We start from the raw sequence: 23,989 nt of genomic DNA, 5'->3' as shown, positions 1-23,989 counted from the left end.
GATAAGAACCTGAGGCTCAGAGGGTTCAGTAATTTGTCTCAGGTCACACGGTCTTGGGTGACACCCAGGCTTCTAACCCGAGGTGCCCAGTGCTCAAGGTTCAGCAGGAGCACTTGCCCCATGCAGCATGGTCAGCCAGGCACAAGGACAAGGAGGTGTCCCAGGGATGGTGCCCATGTGCACACACACAAGTGTTAGCCCGTGCGTCTCTGGACAGCCCGGGAAGCCTTCCAGGGCCCTGCAGTAGGGGCACAGATGTGGAAGAGAGGGGCCTTGCCAGGCAGGTGGAAGGAGTGATGACGAAAGTGTCTGCTTCCCTCCCCAGGAGCGGCTCCTGCTGTCTGTCCTTCCCCGTCATGTTGCCATGGAGATGAAAGCAGACATCAACGCCAAGCAGGAGGATATGATGTTCCATAAGATTTACATCCAGAAACATGACAACGTGAGGTAGGGTGAGGGCAGGGTGGGAGAACTGGGCCCTGGAGGAGACATCCCATTTCCTTCCTTTCAAGAGGGCACAGCCCAGTGGCCTGGTGGCTTTGGAAAGTGCATTGCCTGGAGCACACCAGCCCTTCCAGGTCTGATAAGTGGATTGCCACTGTGCCCTGGGTAACTTCCCTCTAGGGTGTGAGATGGGGCAGTTAGGCTACAGGGAGAGGAGAAAGAAAGGAGGGAAAATGAGGAAGCAGCACCACCAAAACTACCAAGTGAGATGAAAGCACAGGCTGTGGACCCAAATGTCACCACCATCACATCTCCAGCACCATCTGGCAGCTTCCACACTGTCTGAGCCAGCAGGTGCCAGGCCCTGTACCAGGCCTTGCCCACCTCAGTGCTAGTCCTCCTGACAGCCCTGCAGGATGGTTATCTTTCCCAGCACCCTTGGTTTATACATCCAGCTCTATCCTGCTCACTTTGTATATACCGTACTTGAACTTTTCTGTAAAATTTAGAGGAAAAAACACCACAAGAAAATAACTGGAGGAATCCAGAATGTGAGACAGGCTACATGGACTCTAAAAAATCAGTTATGAAAACAGAAAAAAAAGTGGGGCTATTCCAGATGAAAAGAGACTAAATGGACCAAGGTCTCCCAGCCAGGAGGGGTAGCGCCAGGGTGCACCCAGGTTGGCCTCTCCAAAGCCCACACTTGATTCGCTGCAGGCTTGCTGTTCCCTAGGCAGAAGCCACTGACAGCAGGGACGTGCAAACAGATGTAGATTAATAGAGTGCAAAATCTGCTTAGGAGTTCCAGGGGGACATGAAGCGATACAGGGGCCTTCATCCAGCATGGCTTCCTGGAGAGCCTGATAATCCTCCCACATGCCCAGAAAAGGAGCTGCTGTGTTTGTCTTTGGGAGAGTTACTTTCTCCCTGGGCAAGTCTTCTTAGGACCCATGAGTCCCCTAAGTTTGGTGTAGAAAGTACCCTTTGGAGGCTTGGGCTGCATTTTCAATAAAAGGATTAAATGGAATCATGCAAATTTTTAAACACACATATAAATTTGAGGTGAGGCTGATGGTAGCAGAGGAAAAGAGCCCTGTCTTTTCCATGCAGAGTGTATTAGACCGCCCACTTCCCAAGTGTGCCCTGGGATCCCTTCTGGGGTCCATGCTGCCTGTTTTCCTCCATCTGTCTCCCAGACAGACTCCACTTAGAGAGGAAAAATGTGCCTGCAGGACACATTTGTCCTGGATTTTCAGGATCTCCCAGCCCCCCCAAGCCTACACAGACGTCACTGTCAGGTAGAGACAGTGTAGCCAGCAGCCACCACCTCACTCTCCAGGGATAAGGCTGCCCCTGGCGAATCTCCATGTCCAGGAGTGTCCTGAGGGCACTGCAGGTCCAGCCAAGACCAGCTCAGAGTGGGATGTGGCCCTGCAGCCTGACTCCTGACCTCGGGCCCTTAGGTGGTCCGTGCTTGCTGTTTCCCTGCTCCTTCTCCTCGCGCCCACCTGGCCTCCCCTGGTGGGGTGGTCACCAGCAGTGAGAGTGCTGTCTAATGTGGAGCTTCTGTGGACCCTGCCACCACCCTGGCAGCTTTCGTATTTTCACTCAGTCTCCTTAAGAACTGTAAGAGGTCTTCACTATGATTATCTCCATCCCACAGGTGAGGACATCAAGGCACAGAGATTAAATAACTTGTCTAAGAAGCCATAGCTAGTTGAGTAGGAGAATTACCCCCAGAGAGCTTTCAGATAACAGAGTCTTTACCCAGCCCGACTGCTGACCTGGTGTTTGTATGTGCCCAGGAGAAAGGCGCTTACACAAGGATTCTGTGGGAAGGAGGCTTGGGGCCCCTCAGGCCAGCAGTAGACTCAGAGCAGGGGAGGAGCTTGGCGTCCCGCATGCGTGTGTCTTTGTGACTGAGGAGCCACCAGGGGCCATTCCTGTCTGATAGCAGCTCCTAAAATCTGGGGTCTCCACCTTAGGACATGTAAAGAAACAGCTTTCCCTATTACAACAAATCTCAGAGGCTCAAGTTTCAGTGGGGAAGGGGTGGCTCATCACATGTGACCTGAGCCCCTGAGCTCTTCCCTTCTGGAATTTTCTTTCTTGGTCTTCTCTTTACCACCTCACTGGCCCAGGCATTGTTCCTGGCTCTAGGGACAAAAGTCGCTTTCCTTGATTGCTCTTAGCTCAGCAGAGATTTCTGCAGGTTACACTTATACAGCAGAACATAAATGAAGTACAGAACATTCTCTGCTCAGAAGCTGTGTGGCATTTCAGCCTCAGGGTTGCAATTTGCCCGGCCGCAGGGCTGGCTTACCTGGCCACCCCTGCACCTCTACCCAGTTCCTTGCCCCTTAACTCCTCTCCTCTCCCACATGCAGCCATCGCTTTACTCCCCCTCCACAGTTGCTGGCTCCGGGCTGCCAGCCCTCCAAGTAAGAGGGCTTGGTCAGAAGGCCTGACTCAGGTCTCTTCCACCCTTATTACCTCAAGGAATGGCCCACTCCTTCCCCCTCCTCTTCCACAGACGCAGATAAAAGAACAGCATCCTAATCACAGAGTGGCCTGAGCATCAGACCCCAGTCTCAGTGAGGGCATTTCTGTCATATCCTAGCGCCAGGATCAATGACAGCAATCAGGAAAAAGATGAAAGGAGAGAAAAACCAAGATGCCATAATTTTCATGGGGATGGAGATAATTCTGACTCTGACATTGCCAGGAGAGAGGTGGCTGGTACACATCAGAGGCCACCTGCAAACAATCACATGCAAATGTCCCACTGGGGCCTCTTTCCCTGTTCCATTAGCAGCAAGAATTGTGGCCCTTGGTGGAAACAGTGCTTGCTCTGGTCTGTTTTGAGGTGAGGGAGTGCTATCCTAGGGCTGAGCTCATGGAGAGCCAGTGGGGTATTGGGGTTAGGCTTTGGGGTTAAACAGCCCTGCTGTCATCCCAGCTCTGCTGTTTTCTGGCTATGTGATCTGCACAAGTTACAGGCATTGAGCCACTCTGCACCTCAGTTTCCTCATCTGCATAATAGGATAGGCAGAGTACCTACTCAGGAGGGTTGGAACGAGTAAATGGGATAATGTGGGGAAAGTGCTTAGCACAATGTCCGGGCACATAACAAGTGTTCAGTAATTGTGAGCTGCTATTATTGTTGTTACTGTTATTTTTATGATTATTATCACACTTATATCACCAAAGAAAGGCCTGGGGATTTTCTAGCTGGAGAATGGAAGGGTGATGAGTCACATTCATCAATTCTCTGCAGAGTTACAATATTTAGAGAGGGTGATGACATGCTGTTCTCTAGCCCCACCAGGAGCAAGGCCGCAAGAAAAATAAATCAACTCCACAGTGTGACAGGTTGGGCCTGGATCTAAGAACAGGGAAGAGACTGATGGGGGTCAAGGAGAAGAGTTTGGCTGGGGTGGGGACGGGTGACAGACAGGGCCACCATTCTCTGTGGCCTCATTGTCTCCCAGCCCTGAGGAAGAATAGTTGTGCAACACGCAGTGCCTGGATCACCAGCAAGGAGCCACCATCAGCCATGGGTGGAGGCAGGCCAGAGGCCAGGGAACCTCTAGAGGCTCCCCCAGAGACACCCAGATGCCTCTCCTGTCTGATGTGGGGTGACAAATGGAAATGTTTTAGTCCCTCTGATAGGTCAGCTGGCTTGTGTCAGGCTTGCAAGCCCTCGTGCCCATCTCCCCCTGCCGCAGATAACTGCCCCCCCTGCAGCTGACAGCACCAGAGTTGGGGGGCTGTGTTACCCCCACCTCTGAAAAGGACGAGGCCTCCAGGACATGCCAGCAGGTCACTCTGCAGGATGGAGGGCTCCTGGGGTGCTCCCTGGGGAGGAGAGAGAGCAGTCAGCCTCAGAAGGGTTAGAGGAAAGGGCCAGCCAGAGAAGGCACCACACCATGTGAGTCACAGTAAAGCGAGATGCAGACGGACCCTGGCACCTTTGTTGTGCCAGGAAGCAAGGTGAGGGTCTGTGTTGAGCAGTCTAGTCCACACCCCAGCTCTGCTTAGTGGCTATGGGAACTTGGGCAGGGTGCCTAACTGAGTCTCAATTTTCCTCATCTGTGACATGGGGATAGTCATGTTTATTCTCTCATCTATTCAACTAATGTTTTACCTCTGCCTTCATCAGTGGGGGCCACCAACCTCACCCCATGACACTCAGCTAGAGGCAGGGACTATGATGTGGATTGAGGTACACACCGTCTCTGCCAACAGGAAGCTCACTTCTGTTGGAGAAGACAAGCACTAAACGAGGAATACTTTGTAACTTTCCAATTCATCACATGCTTGCCTGTGCTAGGCTCTGGGAGGGGTGGGTGTAGTGACTGGGAGACCAGCACTTTGCAGGGTGTGAATGTCAGATAGTGCCCTGATCTAAGATTCCATTACAGTTGTGATAAAAGGCACAATGGCCTGGGATCTGTAAGAGGGGTCCCACCTGGCCCAGGGCTTCAAGGGCTTCCAGGGGGAAGTATATGGAAATCACCAAGCCCACCGCCTGCCCAGGGGGCTGTAGAATGATTGCCCTTGACATGGGGCAGACAACCTGTTGAGAGTCAAGGTCAGGTAATTCAAAACCTCAAAGGTTTCAGGGGCAGATAACTCCCAGCTAGGCCTGAGAGGACACTGAAGGATTCCTCTCTTCCTCAAGACCCCTTCTGAATGAGAATGACCCTAAACCCGACAGGCCTGTCCCCACACTGGAGCCCTTAGGTCTTAGTTGGAGAGGTGGGTGAGAGATCATTCCAGAGACTCTTCTTTGTGTGAAGGGAGAGAAGGCTACCTCCTGGGGGGCGCTGGTCCTCTGCCTAAGAAACGTATTCCTTAACAAGGCTCCATCTGCTTGGTATCCCAGGGTTAGATAGAGCAAAGGGTGGGGGTCCTTGGGCCACCCAGGATCCCTGTGGGGCTGCAGCCAGGGTCTTGGCAGAGGAGCTGCTGAGCCTGGTATGGAATGAGGTCAGCAGCCCCCTCCCCACACCACACATAGGGGCGTGGCAGGGCGGGGGAGGGGTACCTCCCTGGGTTCCTTCCTCCTCAGACCCCTTCTCTGCCCAGAGCCAGCCCCTTTTAAGGTTATTATCTCCTCTCCTGCCTCCTTCAAGGACTTGGCTGCATTCCCCAGGTTGCTCTGGCGTCTGGCTCAGCTACAGTATGGTTCTGAATTATAATGACCCCGCCACAATGTCCAAGATGCTCAGATGCCTGTGGGTGGGTTGTGCACCCTTGTGGGCAGAGGGTGGAAAATGTTTCCAGTCCTGGCCTCAGCCAACAGCCCATGTGGGGAGGAGGCCGTGAGTACCTGGCGTTTCTGTCTCAAACCTGTTAGTAAGAAACATACCCTGAAGTCTGTTCCCATGCCAATTACAGATGTAAGTACCTTTCGTACTATTATTTATTCATCCCACAAACATTCAGTGAGTTGCTACTATGTGCTAGGCTGACGCTCTGAAGAAGACACTTGCTCCGAGGAGCACGTCCACTCCTCACAGCAAGATGAGGGCTGTGTGAGCTGCTGCGGGAGCACTCGACTGGCTCCACCGGGGGAGCACTGGTGTTTGGTCTTTTTTTTTTTAAATGAATTGATTGCTTATTTTAGTTGCGAGAAAAATACATAGTGTAACCATTTGAAGAGTACAGTTCAGTGGCACTAAGTATATTCACATTGTTGGGCAGCCATCACTACCATCAGTCTCCAGACCCTTTTATCTTCCCAAACTGAAACTGTGTGCCCATTTAACTCTAGCTCCCCTTCCCCCTAAAACCCCCAAGCCCTGGAAACCACCATCCTACTTCTGTGTCGATGTGTTGACTACTCCAGGTGTCTCTGATGTAGAATCATACAGTATTGGTGCTTTTTTTTGACTGGCTTATTTCACCCATCATTGCATATTTGGGGTTCATTTCTTTTTAAGGCTGAATGCTGTCCCATTGTTCGTCTTTGCCACATTTTGTGTACGCGTCTGCCAGTGGGCGCAGGTTGCTTCTACTTTTTGGCTATTGCGAATAATGCTGCTATATATGTGATTGTGCAAATATCTGTTCATACCTCTGCTTTCAATTCTTTTGGGCCTGTACTGAGAATGAGACTGCTGGATCATGGGATTGTATGTTTAGCTTTCTGAGGAACCCCTCTCCTGTTTCCATAATGACTGCACCATTTGACTGTCCTACCAACAATGTACAAGGGCTCCTGTTTCTCCACTTCCTCGCTTGAGTTGGGTCTTGACAAGAGGCCTGAGTTTCCTGGGACACAGAACGGGGGTTTGGTGAGGAACCCCACAGCCAACAAGGATTTAGTATTTTAACTCTCTGTATCCAAACAGGGGTCCTTGGCGAGATAGGAAGGGAGACGGTAGAGAGCAAAGAGGCACTGACCAGTTGAACATGTCCAGCTATGTCTTTGAGACAACGGCATCAGTTGTGATTTGAATTCTGATTCTAATTAACAAAAAATCCAGGCATAAGAAGGATTATTCTTGGCTGGGGTGAGTCAAGGAAAATGCCATGAAGACAGAAGGGTTAGAATTGGGTCTTAAAAGAAGAACATCATTTGTTTTTGACTTTTTAAAAGTAAACATTTTTATTATTCAAAGGATATATGGTCTTTGTAGAAAAATGGGAAAATAAGGGCAGCATGAAGAAGAAAGTGAAGGCACTCATCGTCTAGCCACCGAGAATTCACTGACTCTTGCTAGGCCTTGGTGGGCTCCTTCCTCATTTTGTGTGCTTCTCCTTTAGGAAGCATTTCTCCAAATCTTTCCAGACTCTGTAAACAGAATGTCTGCGGGTGCTGGTTCCATTATATGGCTGGTAGGGTAGGAAGTGGGTGGGCAGAAACAAGTGAGGGCATGGGGGTGAGGCGGGAGGTGGGAGGCCCCGAGGCTAGCAGAGTGGACTTCAAGACATGCCTTGACCTGAGTTCCTCTGGACCCTGCCTTGACAGTCAGGCTGGTCCCTGGGCACCTCCTTTCCTAGTGAGAGTGGACACGTGTAGCTGTCCCAGGACAGATTCTCTCGTGGCTCATCTGTGTGCAGGCCCCCGGGGTGTTTAGAATGCCCCCCCTGGCCGTTCCCACTTTTCCTTTACTAGTTTGTGGCCTCAGGTGGCCCCTGGCTGCTGCCAGTTCCCAGGCCTCGCTCTGATCATTCGACCACCACTTGGAAAACGGCCCTCTGGCATCTGCTGTCAGCCCAGGGTTAAGAGGACCACACCTGGATGTGTGAATTCACCTGATGGGCATGAATAACTCCTTGTTCCTCCTCTACCTCACTGGGGACACAAACCATGTGACTGTCTAGGTTGAGTGATGTGGAGCAAATGGAGGGGGCAGGGAGCAAACCTCTTGGTCAAAAAGAGACTTCTGGCCAATTCAGAGGCCTCCCACGTCAGCCTCCCCAGCCTCCTGGGGCGTCCCAGGTACTTCCTGCCCTGCAGGCCCTGTTCCCCAGCACCTTCAGGTCCTGACATCCTGGGAGCTGGGCTGAGACCTTGCCAGATTCCTTTCCTGCCCCTATCCGTGAGTTCTGGCACAGTTCTGGACATGGCTGTGGGAGATCAGAGGAGCCGGTCATCAGCACTGCTGACCTGCCCAGATCACAAGGAGAACTCAGCGCCTGGGTGTCCAAGATGCTGCAGGGTGTGGCTCTGTGCACAGGAACAGGGCCAGACGCTGACACCTTCATAAAGTCACGGGCCTATTGGCAGTGACAGGAATACTGGTAAGGAAATGCACTTTACCAAAGATGCTGTGGGTGCAGCTGAGCCCAAGCTACTCTGGAGGGCTGAAGGGTCTGTTGTGGTCACTGGGACACAGTGCCTCCTGCTCTGGCCCCAAGAATGGGTGCAGGTGACCGTGACACATGGCAGGCCATTAAGGAGGTGCACACAGTGTGGCCCTCCCCCAGCTTCTGAGTACCCGGCACCAGGATCTGATCCTCCTGCCAAGAGCTCTCTAGTGGGAGCTAATCGATGAATTAGCACCTTCCTGCATGCCTGGGCCCAGCGCTGCGTTGGGAAATGGCCTTCAGCATTACAAAGGAGCAGAGCAGAAAATCTTGGCCAGCAGAACAGACAGTCTGCTGTTGGGTAAGTCTCATAAAACAGAGGAGCCTCCAGGAGTGACAGTCATTAAGCAGAATCCTCCTCCAAAGTGGCAGAGAAATGTAACTTTGCCTGTGACAGGAGGTGGGGGGATGTGGAGGTGGCAGAGTTTCCATAAACCTTTGGTAGAGGCTGTGGGGGCTGCAGAGGTGGGACCTCTGCAGAGACCTCACAGGTCTTGCTTCTGTTGACTTCCTCCTGGTTGGCTGATAACCTGCCCTTGCCTGGTTCCTTAGTGGCTGGTGGGAAAAAGGTCTAGTAAGCTTATCTGTGGAGGAGGACGATGACCACAGGCTTGGCCTACCTGAAGGGGTCAGAGCTCAGCGAGGCCCCTGTGTTCACATGCACCTGCCTTGTGTGTCTGAGCAGCCCCTCCAACCCCTCGCCTGCTCTGCTTGGCACGGTGGCTACCTTGCGCAGTAGCACTCCTGCCTCTGCTGGGTTAGGACCAGTTCCTTCAACCCTGGGGGTCTCACCAGCCCCCAAAGCCAGGTTTTTGCTGCATCACCTCAGACTGGAGATAGGCCAGCTGCTAGTAATGCTGCTGGTCAGTTTCACCAGGGGACGCTTGCTGAACGTGTTCCTTAACCTGTGTGCAGCTGATTTTAACCCCAACTCTCCTTGGCTGCGATTTCCTGAGAGATCAAGAAGGATTTCTAGAACTGTAATGGGTGCTTTTACCCACACTGCTCCTCCCTGAGTGGAGTGGGGCGGCCACCTGAGGGGCAGGGCGGCCAGGGTGGTGCCTGCAGGCTCTCTCACCCCAGCATGCAGATGCCTGCATACCTGGGGGCCTGCATCCCTGGGGCGGGGAGGGGCAGGCCTGTCTGCCCGCCAGCCCCCAGGCTTCCAAAGCTTATGGAGAATCCATACTCCCTTTCATCTTCTGACCCCCGCCCAGTGACGGCCCCTTCTAGAGCAGATTTCTGATGTCCTAAGTCCTGTGCCTTAATAGGACAGTGTCTCTCCTCTCTGCTCCTCTTCTTTACCTTTTCTTCTCTTCCTCTTATTGGCTTTGTCTCTCATCCCTGTGTCCCCATTTGTCCCCCTCTATGACCTTCCTCCTGCGGTTGTCTTTGCTAATCTGGGCTGCTCTCTGAGTGGCTGGAGGAGCCAGGAAGTGAGGAAACAGCACTGGGCTCAGGGCCTTGGGGCTGCCCCACTGTGCGTTTCCTGGGAGGTAGGGTAGCCTGGCTGAGTCCCCGAGACATTTCCATGTCACCATATGTGAGCAGGAGAGCAGCTGCTGAGAGTCGCCTCTCAGGGGAGTCCTGTACCCGCCCAGAGGCCACAGCAGCCCAGCACATGCCTGCTGACAGCAGCTCACACCTGCCCTCCCACCTCCTTCTGCTCCTCCTACGACGCCAGAGCCTTGAATCATGCCTTCATTTTGTCTGTGGGGCTAACAGACAGCCACATATTTATTGGTTCAACCCTAGAGCAGGGAGCCAGGTTGCCTGCATGGCCTTGGCAGGTGACTCAACTTTTCTGTTCCTCAGTTTTCTCACCCCTAAAAGAAGGAGTGTGACCTCACGGGGCAGTTATGAGGTGCAAATGAGTTCATCCAAATGTGAACTCAGTGTTAATAAAATTTAAGTGTAGGTTTTATTACAATTCAGGTGTGGTGAGACCAACAGATCAGGAGATAGTCACGCCACACAGGGAGGTACCAGAGTCAGTCAGGAGGCAGGGGTGAGGGGGAAACGTGGGCAAGAGCCTTTGCTGAGGTTTCCATGGGAAGGAGGTTGGTGCTTGGTCAGTTTGAAGAATTTCCTTGTCCTCCGTGGTGTCGGGAGTTGTCTCAGTTGCCTGGTACCTGTCCCTGGGATAATCAGGGAGGGGTTATTTGTCCGCAGTGGCTCTGGATTGGGGGGTTTGCTCGTGAAAGGCACACTCAAGTTGTTTGCCATCCTGGGAACTGGCTAGCCCTGGGGACACAGTCTCTCCAGGGTCAGGCAGGACTCATATGTGGAAGCCCTAGAGTGAAAAGACATGCTTAGCTAAAGGATACTGCCTGTAGGGATCATCGGTGATAAGTACTCGAGGTGACAAACATGTTAATCAGCTGGATTCAGACATTCCATATATAGGTAACACAGCATCATTTTGTACCCCATAAACTATAGCGTTGTCATTTGTCAATATTCAATTTAAGAAGACAGGTTTAATAAGCAAGCACATTTTGAATGCATTTTGAAGTAAAATGACAGAGTATGTTTAGTTCTACATTCCTGATTTTAAAAAAAGGAAACTGTCAGTTCTAGAACCGCAGGAGTCCCAATGTATGGTGTTAAGAGCGCAGACCCTGGAGGCCGAGTCGCATCCTGCTGCTGTCTCCAGCCTGCTTTCTGAGACTCAGCCCCCACACGTGTGAAATGCAGACGCCAGCCCCTCGCTTGCAGGGCTGTTTGGAAGACTCAGTGAGATGACACGCTGGAAGCTTCCAGCTCAGTGCCTGGCTACCAGTACCTGAGAGTTACCAAGTTTTTGTGTCCTTTTTAAGAAAAAAAAAACCTATAAAGGCCTGTATGCATTCTGGCCATGAAGATTTTCCCCCAGTAGTTTATTTTTAAGGAAAAGGAAAACATTTTCAACTTAGGGAACGCAAGCTGCAGAAAAGAATAAAAGGTCTATAACCAGCTGGTGCCTGGAGGAACCGTAGGGACGAGTTTGGGCTTCCAGAGATGTTGACAGGCTGTACCTTCCTCTTCCCCCTCCCTGGGTCTCTTTTAGTCTGTCCCTTCTAGAGGACACCCTTGGGACGGAGGACTCTGGGCTGTTTGGGTTGGAGTCCCTTCTGTATGGCTTTGTAGGGGCCTGAAGTACATTCCAGAGCAGAGTTACAAGAGGCCTCAAGCCCAGGACTTGGCCCAGCTATCTTGAAGGGTCACACAGGCAGGACTGAGAGGTGACAGAGTTGGGCCTGGCTCCTGTCTCACACCCTCACAAGGTGTAGCCCTCAGGCCCATGCCCCTTCCCTGCTTTTTTTCTAGCAGGGGTTGGGGGCGCACTGCGAACAGCAAGAAGTGGGGCAGCAGCAGGGAGAGGCCAGCTCCAGTGTGGGGGCCCCTTTGTCCCATGCCCAGTGGCGTTTGGAGCCCCCCAGACTGCTGCTGGCTGGCAGCCCTCCTCAGGCATGTGGAGCCCCAGGGTGGGCCCTGACCTTTCCACCCTCTTAGGATCTGTCTGAACCTCCAGGCTGCTCTACCAGAATGCAACAGGCTGGGTGGCTGATAAACAACAGAACTTTACTTCTCAGAGTTCTGGAGAGCAGAAGTCCAGAGCAGGGTGCCAGCGTGGCTGGTGGTGGTGAGGGCCAGCTTCTAGACTGCACGCTGCTGGCTTCTTGTTGCAGCCTCATATGGTAGAGACAGGACTAGAGAGCTCTCTTGGGTCCTTTTTGTGAGGTCACTAATCCCTTCCACGAGGACACCACCCTCGTGACCTACAATTTCCTTGTATTCCACGGTGTCGGGAGCTGTCTCAGTTGGAACCTCTCTCAAAGGTTCCACCTCCTCATCTCATCACACCAGACATTAAGCTTTAACATATGATTAATAGCATCATGTTGTATAGCTTAAATTTATACAATAAACAAACAAGTGGCAAAAAAGTAAAAATGAATTTTTTAAACATGAATTTGGGGGACACAAACATTCAGCCTATAGCACAGTCTTCCCCTCTGCCTGTCTCTGCAGCATCCTGTTTGCTGACATCGAGGGCTTCACCAGCCTGGCGTCCCAGTGCACTGCCCAGGAACTGGTCATGACCCTCAATGAGCTCTTCGCCCGCTTCGACAAGCTGGCTGCAGTGAGTTGCCCACCACCTGGATTGGGGGTGGCCTGACCCGGGCTGTTGAGGGAGGGCGCTGTGGTTGAGGACCCCCTGAGCCCTAGGGATGGGCATGTACCAGGAAGTGCCCTACTGGGCAGAGCCGACTATTGAGAGCTGGTGACAGGCAGACTATGTGTCCTCACACCCCACAGTGGCCCTGATGACACTCAGTTGGAAATTCTTTCAGCAGTGTCACTGGCCACAGGGCAGTGTAGAGGAGCCCTCCATGCCTCCATCAGTGTAAGGGGGTGGTGTGACCTGCAGGTCATCTGCCCAAACTCCTAGCAGAGTCTGTTTGGGGCAAATTAGGTGCCATGGAGCCCCTTTCCTGATGAGATAGGCTACAGTGATAGGAGAATGAGTCTGAATTTCCAACTGGCCTGCAGACAGCCACGTGCCAGTCCCCAGAGGCTTCCAGAAAGACTGTTCAACATTTGCACACTCCATAGCGGGGAGGGATGAACGACAGGTTCATTCATTAACCCTATTTACACTTCTGTTATCCTTCTCCATCTCTGGGCCATTTCCATTGACATGTGGACACGTTCTCCTTTCTTTATATAGGATGCCAGGCCAGGTTGTTGACAAGAGACGGGGGACATCAGGGCTGGTACCAGGGCCCCTGAGGGCCTTGGAATGTTGGGCTTACACTCATGGATGCCCTCTTGTCACTCGAGGGAGGGGAATGGAGCATACTTGGCATTTTGGCACTGATGGGCCTCAGATGAGCTCAGGCCACATTGGACCCTTGAGGCCCAGTATCTTAACTACTTTTGGGAAACAGACTCAGACAGCTTGTAATCGATGATTAATGACATTCTGTCTCAGTCCCATTATGCATTGATGGTGGCCTTCAGGGTGGCCCTACAGCACCTGTCACTCAGCAGTGATGGCAGACAGGTACTTCAGCTCTGTCCATCTCTTGTCAAGCACGTGTTTGCTGGTTTAGAAAAACTGTTTTGAAAAAAATTTCAAACAGGCTGAGTGTCAGGTGAGCTCTGATTAAAGCTCATTTCTGCCTGCCTTAGTCTTTGTGTAAGAGAGAAGAATCAGAAAAGGATTGATAGACTCTTGGGCCACAAGTCAGTGTGACTCCTGGGGCGTGGAATGGATCTGGAGACCCTCACGGGCAGGCTGGGGCCTTCCGTGGGCTGACAGGCTACCCTGCCTGCAGAGCTCTATCCAATGGACCTGCTAAATTCTTCTCGGGCCTCACCAGAAGCTCATTAAGAGTGAGCTCCTGAGCCCTGGGAGGCTGGATGTCTCTCTGAGGGCTTCCCAGCCTGTCCCTCTGTGCCCACTGTGCCTCCCTCCCCTAATCTCCTGATAAGCCTGTCCTGGGACCATGCGGAGTTCTGGCACAGGGTCCATGCTCACTGCCCTAAAAGGCAAGTTATTCCAGGCACGGGGCGAATCTGTTTGCCTCCCATTTTTTTCCCCTCCCACTTCTCTTTCCTACTATTTTTAATTTTTGAAATTAATTTGCTTTCCAGGAGAATCACTGTTTACGTATTAAAATCCTGGGGGATTGCTATTACTGCGTCTCGGGGCTGCCTGAAGCCAGGGCTGACCATGCCCACTGTTGCGTGGAGATGGGCATGGACATGATCGAGGCCATCTCGTAAGTGCCCACCCTTGGGGACTGTCCACCTCAGGGGACTGTCCATAGCCAGAGTGGCTGACTGAGCCCTTGGCTGTGTGGTGGGCCCACACAGGCAGGGAAACAGTGGGGTGAAGCTCTCTCCTAAGGCCCCCCCTCCCCCACTGGCTGCAGGGCTGACTTGCATCTCCAGACGTGTTGCCTTCCCGAGGGCTCCTTTCCCCACAGCAGCCTGGGCAGCTCTGCCCAGAGGACGGGCCCAGGAAGGGAGGGCTTTGCTGGTGGTAGAGAGGACAGGCTGGCAGCTGCGACCTGGTCCTGTGTTGTGTGAGGGCCTTGCCTTCCAGAGCTGGTGTCTTTTACAAACACCCAGCCGGCATAGACCCCACTGGCTGCACTTCCCCAGATGGGAAGAGATGGGCTCAGGGTGGTTAAACAGGTCCCCAGGGTGATGATACTACCCAGCAGGTGGATTCTCCTCCAAATATTCCCATTTGGAGAGCATCCGTCTTTGCTATGAGCAATAGTGAAAAGGCTGTTTAGCCAATTCTTGGTCACCACTGGCCGTGGAAGGAGCCTTGGTCCTTGAAAAACATGGATGATCCTGGCTTACGTGTCAGCCAGAGAGCAGGTCAGACTTTGCATCCAAGTCCTGAAACTTTGGACTTCAGAGATAAGCCTGGACAGAGCAAAGGAAATGACATATGACACATATGACAAGGATAGAGATCAGAGTCATGGCCAGGAAGGTGTCTGGGTCTGTTGGTTTAGCTCAAGTCCACTGAATGTTGGGCAGCATTCACCAAGCCCCCTGTATGCCTGGGCTGGACAGTCTTTCCCAAAACCACAGTATTGAGTGGGGGAGTCCTGGGCTCTGATGCCAGGTGTGTCCTGAGGACACTGCAAGGTAAGAGAGGCAAATGTTTGGAGAAGGGCCCAAGAGTATTTGAGTCCATTGAGGGATTGAGAGAGTTTTGGTGAAGGAGGTGGCTCTGGAGCCAAGCTAAAAAAATAGAGTGGGACCTCATCAACCTAAGCAAGTGTTCACAGGCACTGTGGATGAAAGGAACGGGGAGGGCACTTACCAGGTTGACTCAGGACAACAGACATGATGATGGCCTGAACCTTCCGTGTGGCGGGGGTCAGCCTTTGTTTTTTTTTTGTAGTGACAGAGTCTCACTGTACCCTCGGGTAGATAGAGTGCCATGGCGTCACACGGTTCACGGCAATCTCTAACTCTTGGGTTTACGCGATTCTCTTGCCTCAGCCTCCCGAGCAGCTGGGACTACAGGCGCCCGCCACAACGCCCAGCTATTTTTTTGTTGCAGTTTGGCCGGGGCTGGGTCCGAACCCGCCACCCTCGGCATATGGGGCTGGCGCCCCACTCACTGAGCCACAGGCGCAGCCCGGGGGTCAGCCTTTCACTGACAGGGAGTCTGCCTGGTGGTCCCGAGTCCCACAGATGGCTGAGTGGGTCTGTGGCCAGGGTGTCAGAGAGGGTTCAGGTTTCTAAAAAGTGCAAACTGTGTATGCCACCTACCTGCCTCCGGCACCTGTACCAATCTCCCACAGGCCCTGGGCAGCCCCAGACACATACATGGTGAAGTAGTTTCCTTCCCACTCTGCCTCCCACTTCTCAGAAGGCCCAGCCCATCTTCTGGGGATCCTCAGATGCAGATACGTGGTGCATGTGGTGGGGGCTGAGGTGTCCTCTGGGGCATAGAGCACCCCCAGACTCCTGCACCTGCCCAGGGCCCCCTTCTCCTCTAAGCAGGGCATGTGTCCTCCCTTTAACCACCTTCTCCATCATCCTGACATTGAGGAAGCAACAATGTGGATAAGTCCAATTAACAGATCGCCCAAAAGCCGTTTCTGTCTTACCCACAAGAGCATTATATGAATAGGATTTGGAGCGGCTGTAACTCCCCTCTTTAGTTCAGGTTGGCACTAAAGTGCATTTACACTTTTCTGATCACAACTTAATTGACAAAGGGTAGCTATGGCCAGAGGGGAGGTGGCGGGCCCGGATTTTACTGTGATGCGCCCCGCCACCTTGTGGCCGAGCCAGGAAACGGCCCGGCCCACAGCTCACTGCGCCCGAGAGTGGGTCCACACACCTGCTGCCCTGCTCACAGGTGGACATTCTCAGACTCTGGGTGGGGCAGGAGAGAGATGCTTCTTTGACCCCTGCACTTTTGCTTCCCTGCACTTGAAGCCTCACCCCCCCACCCTGTGTGCCTGGCCCCATCCTCTCCCAGCCTTACCCCTGCTCCGTCCCCAGGTTGGTCCGGGAGGTGACAGGGGTGAACGTGAACATGCGTGTGGGAATTCACAGCGGGCGAGTACACTGCGGTGTCCTTGGTCTCAGGAAGTGGCAGTTCGACGTCTGGTCTAACGACGTCACTCTGGCCAACCACATGGAGGCTGGTGGCAAGGCAGGGTAAGTGAGAGCCATGGGTGGCACTGGCCCGGCTTGGCTTCCCACCATCTTGAGGAGGTGGGGCGTGGTGGGCAGTGTGGGCAGCAGGCCCCTCAAGGGCTAGGATGAGCAGAGTTTAAGTAGAAATTCCTCTACTTGACAAACTACTCACAGAGCACCATGGGTGAGTCATGGGGAGCCTTGGCCCGGCAGATACTTAACACAGAATGTGGTGGCGCATGAGATTTGCCAGGTAGAGTAGCGCTCCAGAGGAGGGAGGAGGCATGTGCAATTTTCAGGGCAGGCAGGACATGAAGGAGGCAGAACTGGGGTGGGCGAGGAAGGTGGGGGAGCCTGCTAGGCTGGGGGCACACGCGAGGAAAGGCACAGGTGTGGAAAACACAGCAATTCCAAGGAATGGAAGGAGAGCAGATGGCCTTTTAGGGACAACTAGGAGAAACAGTGCCTGTGTTAAGGCATGAGTGCCAGGTGCAGGATTTGGATTCTGTCCTGTCGTCAGAGGAGCCGTTGCTGGCTTCTGCGCAGGAGAGAGAGGCTCACAGAGTCTGGAAGGCTGGCGGCTGTGTTCTGGGCAGGCCAGCGGCAGCTCCTTGCCAGATGTTAGGTGCGAGGTGGTGTGACTGCGGTGGGCCCAACCCTCCCCCGGAGGGGAGGCAGCCAGAGCCATCTTGATGCCATGGGTGGGACACAGAGCAAGGCCGGGGTTAGCTCTTGAGCCAGAGGTCAGTCCCTGGGCTTTGGATAGTGCTGACTCCAGGGCTGTGCTTTGGTGTCACGTGGGAACTACGGTTCTGACTTTGCCTCTTTTGCCCCCCATGCCTGCCCCACCTATAGACGCATCCATATCACCAAGGCCACACTCAATTACCTGAACGGGGACTACGAGGTGGAGCCGGGCTGCGGGGGTGAGCGCAACGCCTACCTCAAGGAGCACAGCATCGAGACCTTCCTTATCCTGCGCTGTACCCAGAAGCGGGTGCGTGGCCGGGGCTGGGGCCTGGGCCTGAGGGCCTCCGTTCTATGGGGGAGGAACATCTTGGCTGCTGCTTCCTTCTTCTTTTTCCTCTTTCTGTGGGTGAAGTCATGGGCTCCTTACATGGTTGTGGTTCCTACATCTTGGAAAAGACATGAGAGTTGCAAAGGATGATGGCAGAGAGGGCAACAATGCAGCAGGCCTCAGATCAGGTAGGCGCCGTGTACCAGAAGGCCATGGAAACGAAGCGCCCAGAAATCTGTGGACGCTGTATATCTCACCTCCCTCTCTCCTTTTCCCTTAAGCGGATGTTTGTCATTATTCCTCTCTCTCTGATGTATCTAATATCAGCGCCTGTCTCTGTGTGGACCTATGTATCTTTCTTTCTTGAACCTCTCTTTCCCCCTCTTTCTAGTTTCTTTCTTCCCCCTTTATCTCAGCCCACACTTGCTGAAATATAAAGCTGAACTATTAGCAGGCTTTCGTGTTCTATTTTTAATAGTGTCATGTTCCATGCGCTAAAGTTTTTAAGTGAACGATGAGGACATTTTCTATTTCTCCCTAAATTATAATGCCCTTTACTTAGGAGTCTTTCCCTTGAATGTATCTGTTGGTCGGTGCCCTCTGATAGAGAAAAGTGTCCCCATTTCTGTTCCTAAGAAGTAAGACTAGAAACAAAATTAAGCGTTTCTCGGAGAAGAGTTCAGAGAAACTCTTGGATGAAGCAAAAGTAGATTTTTAAAGGGAGGCAGGGCTGTTTAGGGCAAGTGTCTGTGCTGAGGGACAGCAGGGAGACTCCTTGTCCTGCACATCCAGGAGACAGATCCTGGCTGCAGGGCCATTTGAGGGAGCTGTATCAGACCCTTCCACAGACACCAGGAAGAGGGACAGGTAGATTCTTCAGGGCACTTTGGGGAGAGCTCTTCATGGCGTAACTGATACATTTGTAGACATTTGCTGGTTACTTGGCTAGAAAATCCTCCCAGGCCCTTTCCTCCTCAGCCCCTGGTTGACAAGGCCTCCAGCCCACCTTCCTGCCCTCTACCCTGGGTTCCCTTGCTCTTGGTTCCTCCCTCTTGATAAGTGATCCATCCACAAAGGATGAACTGGGCACAGGGGAGGGTGGCAGCATCCACCCCTGGCATTGTCAGCTGAAGCAGGCTGAATGTCCTCCCATTACCTTGTCTAATGAGGGAAGGAGTTGGAAGGAGGCCGCCTCAGGTCATTCTGTGCCTCTCCAACCTCCCACCTCTTGTGCCCATTTGGACAGACAGACGGAGGTGCTGGGGAATGTGTTGGCCCGTAGGTAGCTTCTCCATTTGTGCATTCCCACATTGTGTATCAGCGCTTGAATCTCACAACTTTGTTACTCACCCAAACCTCTCGGGAAGCCGTTCCCCCTGTCTGCTAGAACATGTCTATTTTTGGAGAAGTTGAGAAGAGGCTGGAATCCCCTTTCCTCTGTCCCCTCTGGGCACCTTCAGACCTAAACTCTGCCCATTGGCTGCGGCTGTAGGTAGAACGGAGCCTGATGTGGCACCACAGCTTGACAGTGGCCGGGCTGGGGGGCTCAGGCATGAGCTGGCCTGGCTGCCTGGGAGAGCAGAGGCGAGGCTCAGCCCTCAGGGTAGGGAGAGCAGAGGAACCACAGGCCTTTGGGAACTTTGGCTGTCTGTGGGAGGGAAGGACAGGAGGATTGGTTTGAGCGTCACCAGAGGTAGAACCTCATGGTCAAACTTGGGTGGAGATTTCCTGCAAATGACAGATGTTCCCTTTGCTCTCCCACAAGTTTGACTCTCATCATCTTCTGCCACTCCCACCTGGGCCAGCCAGGGCTGGCCTTAGGCAGTTTGGAGGGATCTAGAATGCTTGCTTGGGAAAGATCTAGGATCTTGGCAGACCTTTAAGCTCCAGAGCCACGCAGAGGGGAGAAGGCAGCTGCCTTAGCCCCTTACCTGGCCAAGTACTATGTCTCCCAGAGAAATGAGGCTCCCTCTGCTTGGGCTCCTTCAAGGCCCTGCCTGCAGGATGACATGTCTGTGTTTCTCTCCCAGAAAGAAGAGAAGGCCATGATTGCCAAGATGAACCGCCAGAGGACCAACTCCATTGGGCACAACCCACCACACTGGGGGGGTGCTGAGCGCCCCTTCTACAACCACCTGGGTGGCAACCAAGTGTCCAAGGAGATGAAGCGGATGGTGAGCGGCTGGTGGGGCAGTACACAGTCAACACTCCCCAGGGCTGGGGCCTCCCGTGAGTGTGAGGGCTGGAGTAGGCCCCTCTTGCTGCCTGAGGAGTCCTGGGGAGCCACAAAAGGAAATGAACCAGCAGCCAGAGCACCTAACCTCTGTCTCTAGGCTCGTAACACTGTCTAGCAGCTGCCTCACTTAGCTTTGGAACAGAGTGGCAATGCCGCTTCCTCCCTCCCTCTCAGCGGCGCAGTCTGGGAGCAGGCCCCGCTGGTGAGAGGCAGGGTCCAGCCAGAGCCCCTATATGCATCTCGGCACTAACTCCCTGATGAGGCCCCAGGGAATTTGGGGAGGGGGGCACCAGATCTCCTGCCAGAACCTGCTGTATTTCCCAGGCCATTGACATCACATCTTTAGCTCAGGTGCTCAGATACCATTCTGGTCCTTTCGGGCAAGTGCCAGGTGATAATGCCCCTGCCCTCTGTGCTGAGAACGCCCACCTAACCCCAGCCTTCCAGGGGAGCATTCAGGCTGAACGAGTGGACAGAGCCTCAGTTGAGATCTCAGCCCCACTCAAAGGACCCTGCCTGCCTTGGGGGACAGATACCCCAGCCATCACTGCACACACCAGGCCAGGCTAATGCAGGGACACTCTCTGGGCTCTAGCCGCAGTGAGGGGAAGATGGGTTCAGGCAGTGGGAAGAAGAGGGGGAGAGACGACTGGAAGCCATGTTACTGCAGTGTTTTCTTTCTGTCTGTCTGAGAGTGTGGCTTCTGCCTCTCAGGCACACTGCTCCTCCCCAGGGCACCTGGTCTGAGGTGGGAGATGCCCACACTAGGGGGCAGAGGAGAGACGGTGCCGGGAGTGGGCTATGAGGCCACTCTGTGCAAAAGGTGGGACGCCAAGTGTGGGGTCTGCAGAGCAGATGAGATTGATGTTACAGCAGGAGGGGTCAGAGGCAGACTCCACTGGAGTCCCCAAGTCAACAGGCAAGAGCCAGGGCCCTAAAGGAGGTGCAGGCTGAGGACCCAGCCACTCTGCTCCTTGCTAGCCAATATGTAGCAGATGACACAGGTTTGAGGAAAATGTATAGGAGTAAAGCTAGTTGAGTCAAGATCTCCATTTAGAATGCAGTAAAGCAGTAGCCGGGGACAACCGCATAATGAGGGAGCAGAGTGAGTGGGGCCCTCCTCCTCCAGAGCTCTGAACTGGAATGTCCACGGACCTGGTCAGTGCCACCCAGGGCTCCAGCCACCAGCATCCTTCTCAAGAGCCCTCCTCTAAGTACAGAGCAGGTGGCCAACCCTCCATGGGTCGTCTCCTGCAGACTGTGCCTCATGATCGCCATGGTCAAGGAGACAGAGAGGAGGAAGGGAGGATTTTGAGCAGGACATCAGGGAGGGGTGGGGTGGGGGACAGGGGCTGTGCGGGGCTGGGGAGTTACAGGAGGGAGGTAGAGAGAGTGAGCAGGAACAATCAGCAAGAGGGAAAGGGCCGGGCAGTTTCTGTTTAAAATCCCTGGAAACTTGTGTTTTAGAGATATTTGGAATAGACCGTATCTTTAGTTATTTCAGAGTCTTTGTTTTTGTTGTTACATATAGATAGGCATGCTGGGTATTTGAGGCTTAGAGAGGCAGTTTGGACTCTGAGCCCTGGTTTGGCAGGCATGTTAATCATCATCAGGACAGAGAACCTTGGGAGAATCAGCAGTCCAGGCTGGAACAGGGAAGGGACAGTCTCAGAGGAGAAGGGGGTTGTCGGGAAGGCGTGGTAATTGCCCTGTCCAGCAGGGAGGGCGCGCGGCCTCTGTGCCGGCCTGTGAGAGTAGGGGCTCCCCATCCAGGTGGGCAGGAGCACTGGGCAAAGTTAGAAACAGTTTCATTCAAAACACTGCGGGTTCATTTTTGAGCCATGGAGACCAGCATATGTATACTACAGCCAGTTGTTCTGTGACCCACTGGAAACTTGTTGCTGGCCCCAGGGGTGGAATTCAGTGGGCCGTCCAGAGAGCCCACCTATCCAGCCCACTGCTGCCAGCTATGCTGTGCTCCGAGAGGCCCTGGGGAGTTAGTCATGGGCCTGCCCTCCAGAGGGGGCACTCACCCGAGTGACACCCCCTCCTCCAGCCAGGGCTGGGGTGGTGAACTGGGGCTGGTTTGCAGCCTGAAGGGGAAGGGCCTGGCGATCCAATCATTAGCGGTTGAGGAGAAGCATCAGGCTTGCCTGGGCAGATGGCTGTTGGGCCATCCTGGACCGGCTGTGGGCAGCCTGGGAGCGCCTCAGAGCCCGTAGCTGATCCCTAGGTGGCGGCTGCTGAGGCTCCCAGGATCCTGTACTCTCTGGGTAGAACAGAGACAGGGCACTTTGATGCTGCTTGGGCCCCTTGTCTGCTTCAGTGCTGGGCAGCTCTGGTTCATGGGGAGGAACATAAATCCCTTGCTTTGTATTTTCAATTCCCATGTCCTCATGGGAATGAAGGCTGGGGTGTTCGTTTGGATCTTTGGCTCACCTAGCATTTGCTGGGCTCTGCCCAGGGAGTGCTCCATGCTGGGCTGCAGTGATGGCGTCATGTGTCCTTGTCCTGGCAACCTGAGCCTCTTCTAAACCTGCATGTCTTGGGACTGCTTGCCACTGCGCTGCCCCCCATTTCTGCCCCACCCCTGCTCAACCCCCCACAAGTGTCTCTCCTTTCATGGAGATCATAGATTGACTCTAATTAGGGCCTGGAGTTGGAGTCATTAGGGCCCTTCCCATGTTCTCCACTGTCCTGTGGATGTGAGCCTAGAACAGTAGTCAAAGAGGGGGGACGGTTCCTCACCTCCTGAGTCCCCAACCAGCTCTGGCCTCATAAGAACACTTTGGCATGACTGGCCTGAGCAAGGGTGAGAAGCCATCTCTAAAAAACTAGCTGGGTGTTGTGGTGGGTGCCTGTGGTCCCATTTACTCGGAAGGCTGAGGCAGGAGGATCACTTGAGCACAAGAATTTGAGGTTGCTGTGAGCTATGATGCCACAGCACTCTACCCAGGGCGACAAAGTGAGACTGTCTCAAAAATAAAAAAGAATACTTTGGCTCTTAGATACCAAAAATGCTGTCGCAGGTAACTGGAGTTCAATTTTTTTAAATGTAGAACCTTTAAATTTGAACTGTAGATTGTACGTGTTCTTGGTGCGGCAGGGGTTAGCTGAGTGTCTGTGAGCATGTCCATCTGTAGGGGACTGAGTAACTTGATGATTTTTTACTTCCATTTGTGGGCGAGGCAGAATGGGAGGGCCCCCGAGCACAGAGCCCAGAGGGGTCAGAGACTTTGGGGGCTGCAGGAAGGAGTGGAGCGCGGGAATGGGACCAGCTTAGACATAGGGACTGTGCCCGTGGAGGAAATGGAGGCACAGTGAGCAGCTCGCACGGGGCCTGTCCCTCAGGGAGAGCATGGGAGGGACCTGCGGAGGTCAGTGCTCTCGCTGCCAGAGCCCTCTGCTGGGCTGTAGAGAGAAGATGGGCCACAGCCTCCTCGCAGCCCCAGCTCTCTGAAGCCTCCATGTCTTCAGCCCTTTCTGTTCTCACAGTCCTCTCTTTCTCTCTACCCTTCTCTTCCAGGGCTTTGAAGACCCCAAGGACAAGTGAGTAATATGCCCTTCTTTATCCCTGCTCCCTCAGTCTGGGGGCCATCTCCGAGGAGCCTTATCCCTGAGTGTCCCCACGCCCCATGGAAGATGATCCCACATGCAGTCTTAGCAGTTAGACTGAGGGGATGGAGCTCACTCCAGCTGGCCAGTGGTCAGCACAGCCCAACAGGGCTGGGCAACTCAGGGGCCCAGCCACCCAATGGAAAGGGGACCCAGCGTATGTCCACTGCACATGCACACACGTGGTGGCTCCCTGAGGAGCATGCAGACCCTGTACAGTGGTCAGCAGCACTGGCCCATCCAGTGCCCTGAGGGAACGCCCTCCTCTTCCTCCTGCACTTCCCAATTCTCAGGACTGTCAGAAAATCCATGCAGGGACTGGGCTCCACCCTGAAAGTGGGGTTTTTAAGTTCAGACCCCGAAGCCCATGAAAGCTGCTTCCCAACAGGGCCCCAAGCCAGGAGACGTAGTCCCTATGGCAAAAGTCTCACTTCCTACCTGGCTTCCTCAGGATGGTGGCACAGCCGAAGAGTCAGGGCAGAGACTCTGTAGGGAAAAAGCACTTAAACCTTCAATGATAATCCACATTGTTATTATAATTTAATAATATAATACATTAATAGAGCCAGAAAAGCCTGTAGACCAGTGGTTCTCAACCTTCCTAATGCTGCGGCCCTTTAACACAGTTCCTGTGGGTCTCGACCCACAGGTTGAGAATCGCTGCTGTAGACGGTGAGCCTGCC

General features: G+C 53.6%; 1 protein-coding gene across 1 annotated transcript in view; it reads left to right on the top strand.

The window, feature by feature from the left end:
* ADCY5 (adenylate cyclase 5) overlaps positions 1 to 23,989 on the top strand; it is a 164,609-nt gene that overhangs the window by 104,347 nt on the left and 36,273 nt on the right. Inside the window, exons 3-9 of the mRNA XM_053565247.1 lie at positions 326 to 447; positions 12,283 to 12,394; positions 13,912 to 14,039; positions 16,300 to 16,458; positions 17,293 to 17,434; positions 19,486 to 19,629; positions 23,218 to 23,240. Coding sequence (XP_053421222.1) covers positions 326 to 447; positions 12,283 to 12,394; positions 13,912 to 14,039; positions 16,300 to 16,458; positions 17,293 to 17,434; positions 19,486 to 19,629; positions 23,218 to 23,240 — 830 coding nt within the window. The remainder of the gene's footprint in view (positions 1 to 325; positions 448 to 12,282; positions 12,395 to 13,911; positions 14,040 to 16,299; positions 16,459 to 17,292; positions 17,435 to 19,485; positions 19,630 to 23,217; positions 23,241 to 23,989) is intronic.

This window comes from Nycticebus coucang, chromosome 16, assembly GCF_027406575.1.
Source record: "Nycticebus coucang isolate mNycCou1 chromosome 16, mNycCou1.pri, whole genome shotgun sequence".
In the NCBI taxonomy this organism is placed as follows: domain Eukaryota; kingdom Metazoa; phylum Chordata; class Mammalia; order Primates; family Lorisidae; genus Nycticebus; species Nycticebus coucang.
The sequence above is the reverse complement of the archived record's forward strand: the minus strand, read 5'-3'. Positions and strand labels throughout refer to the sequence as shown.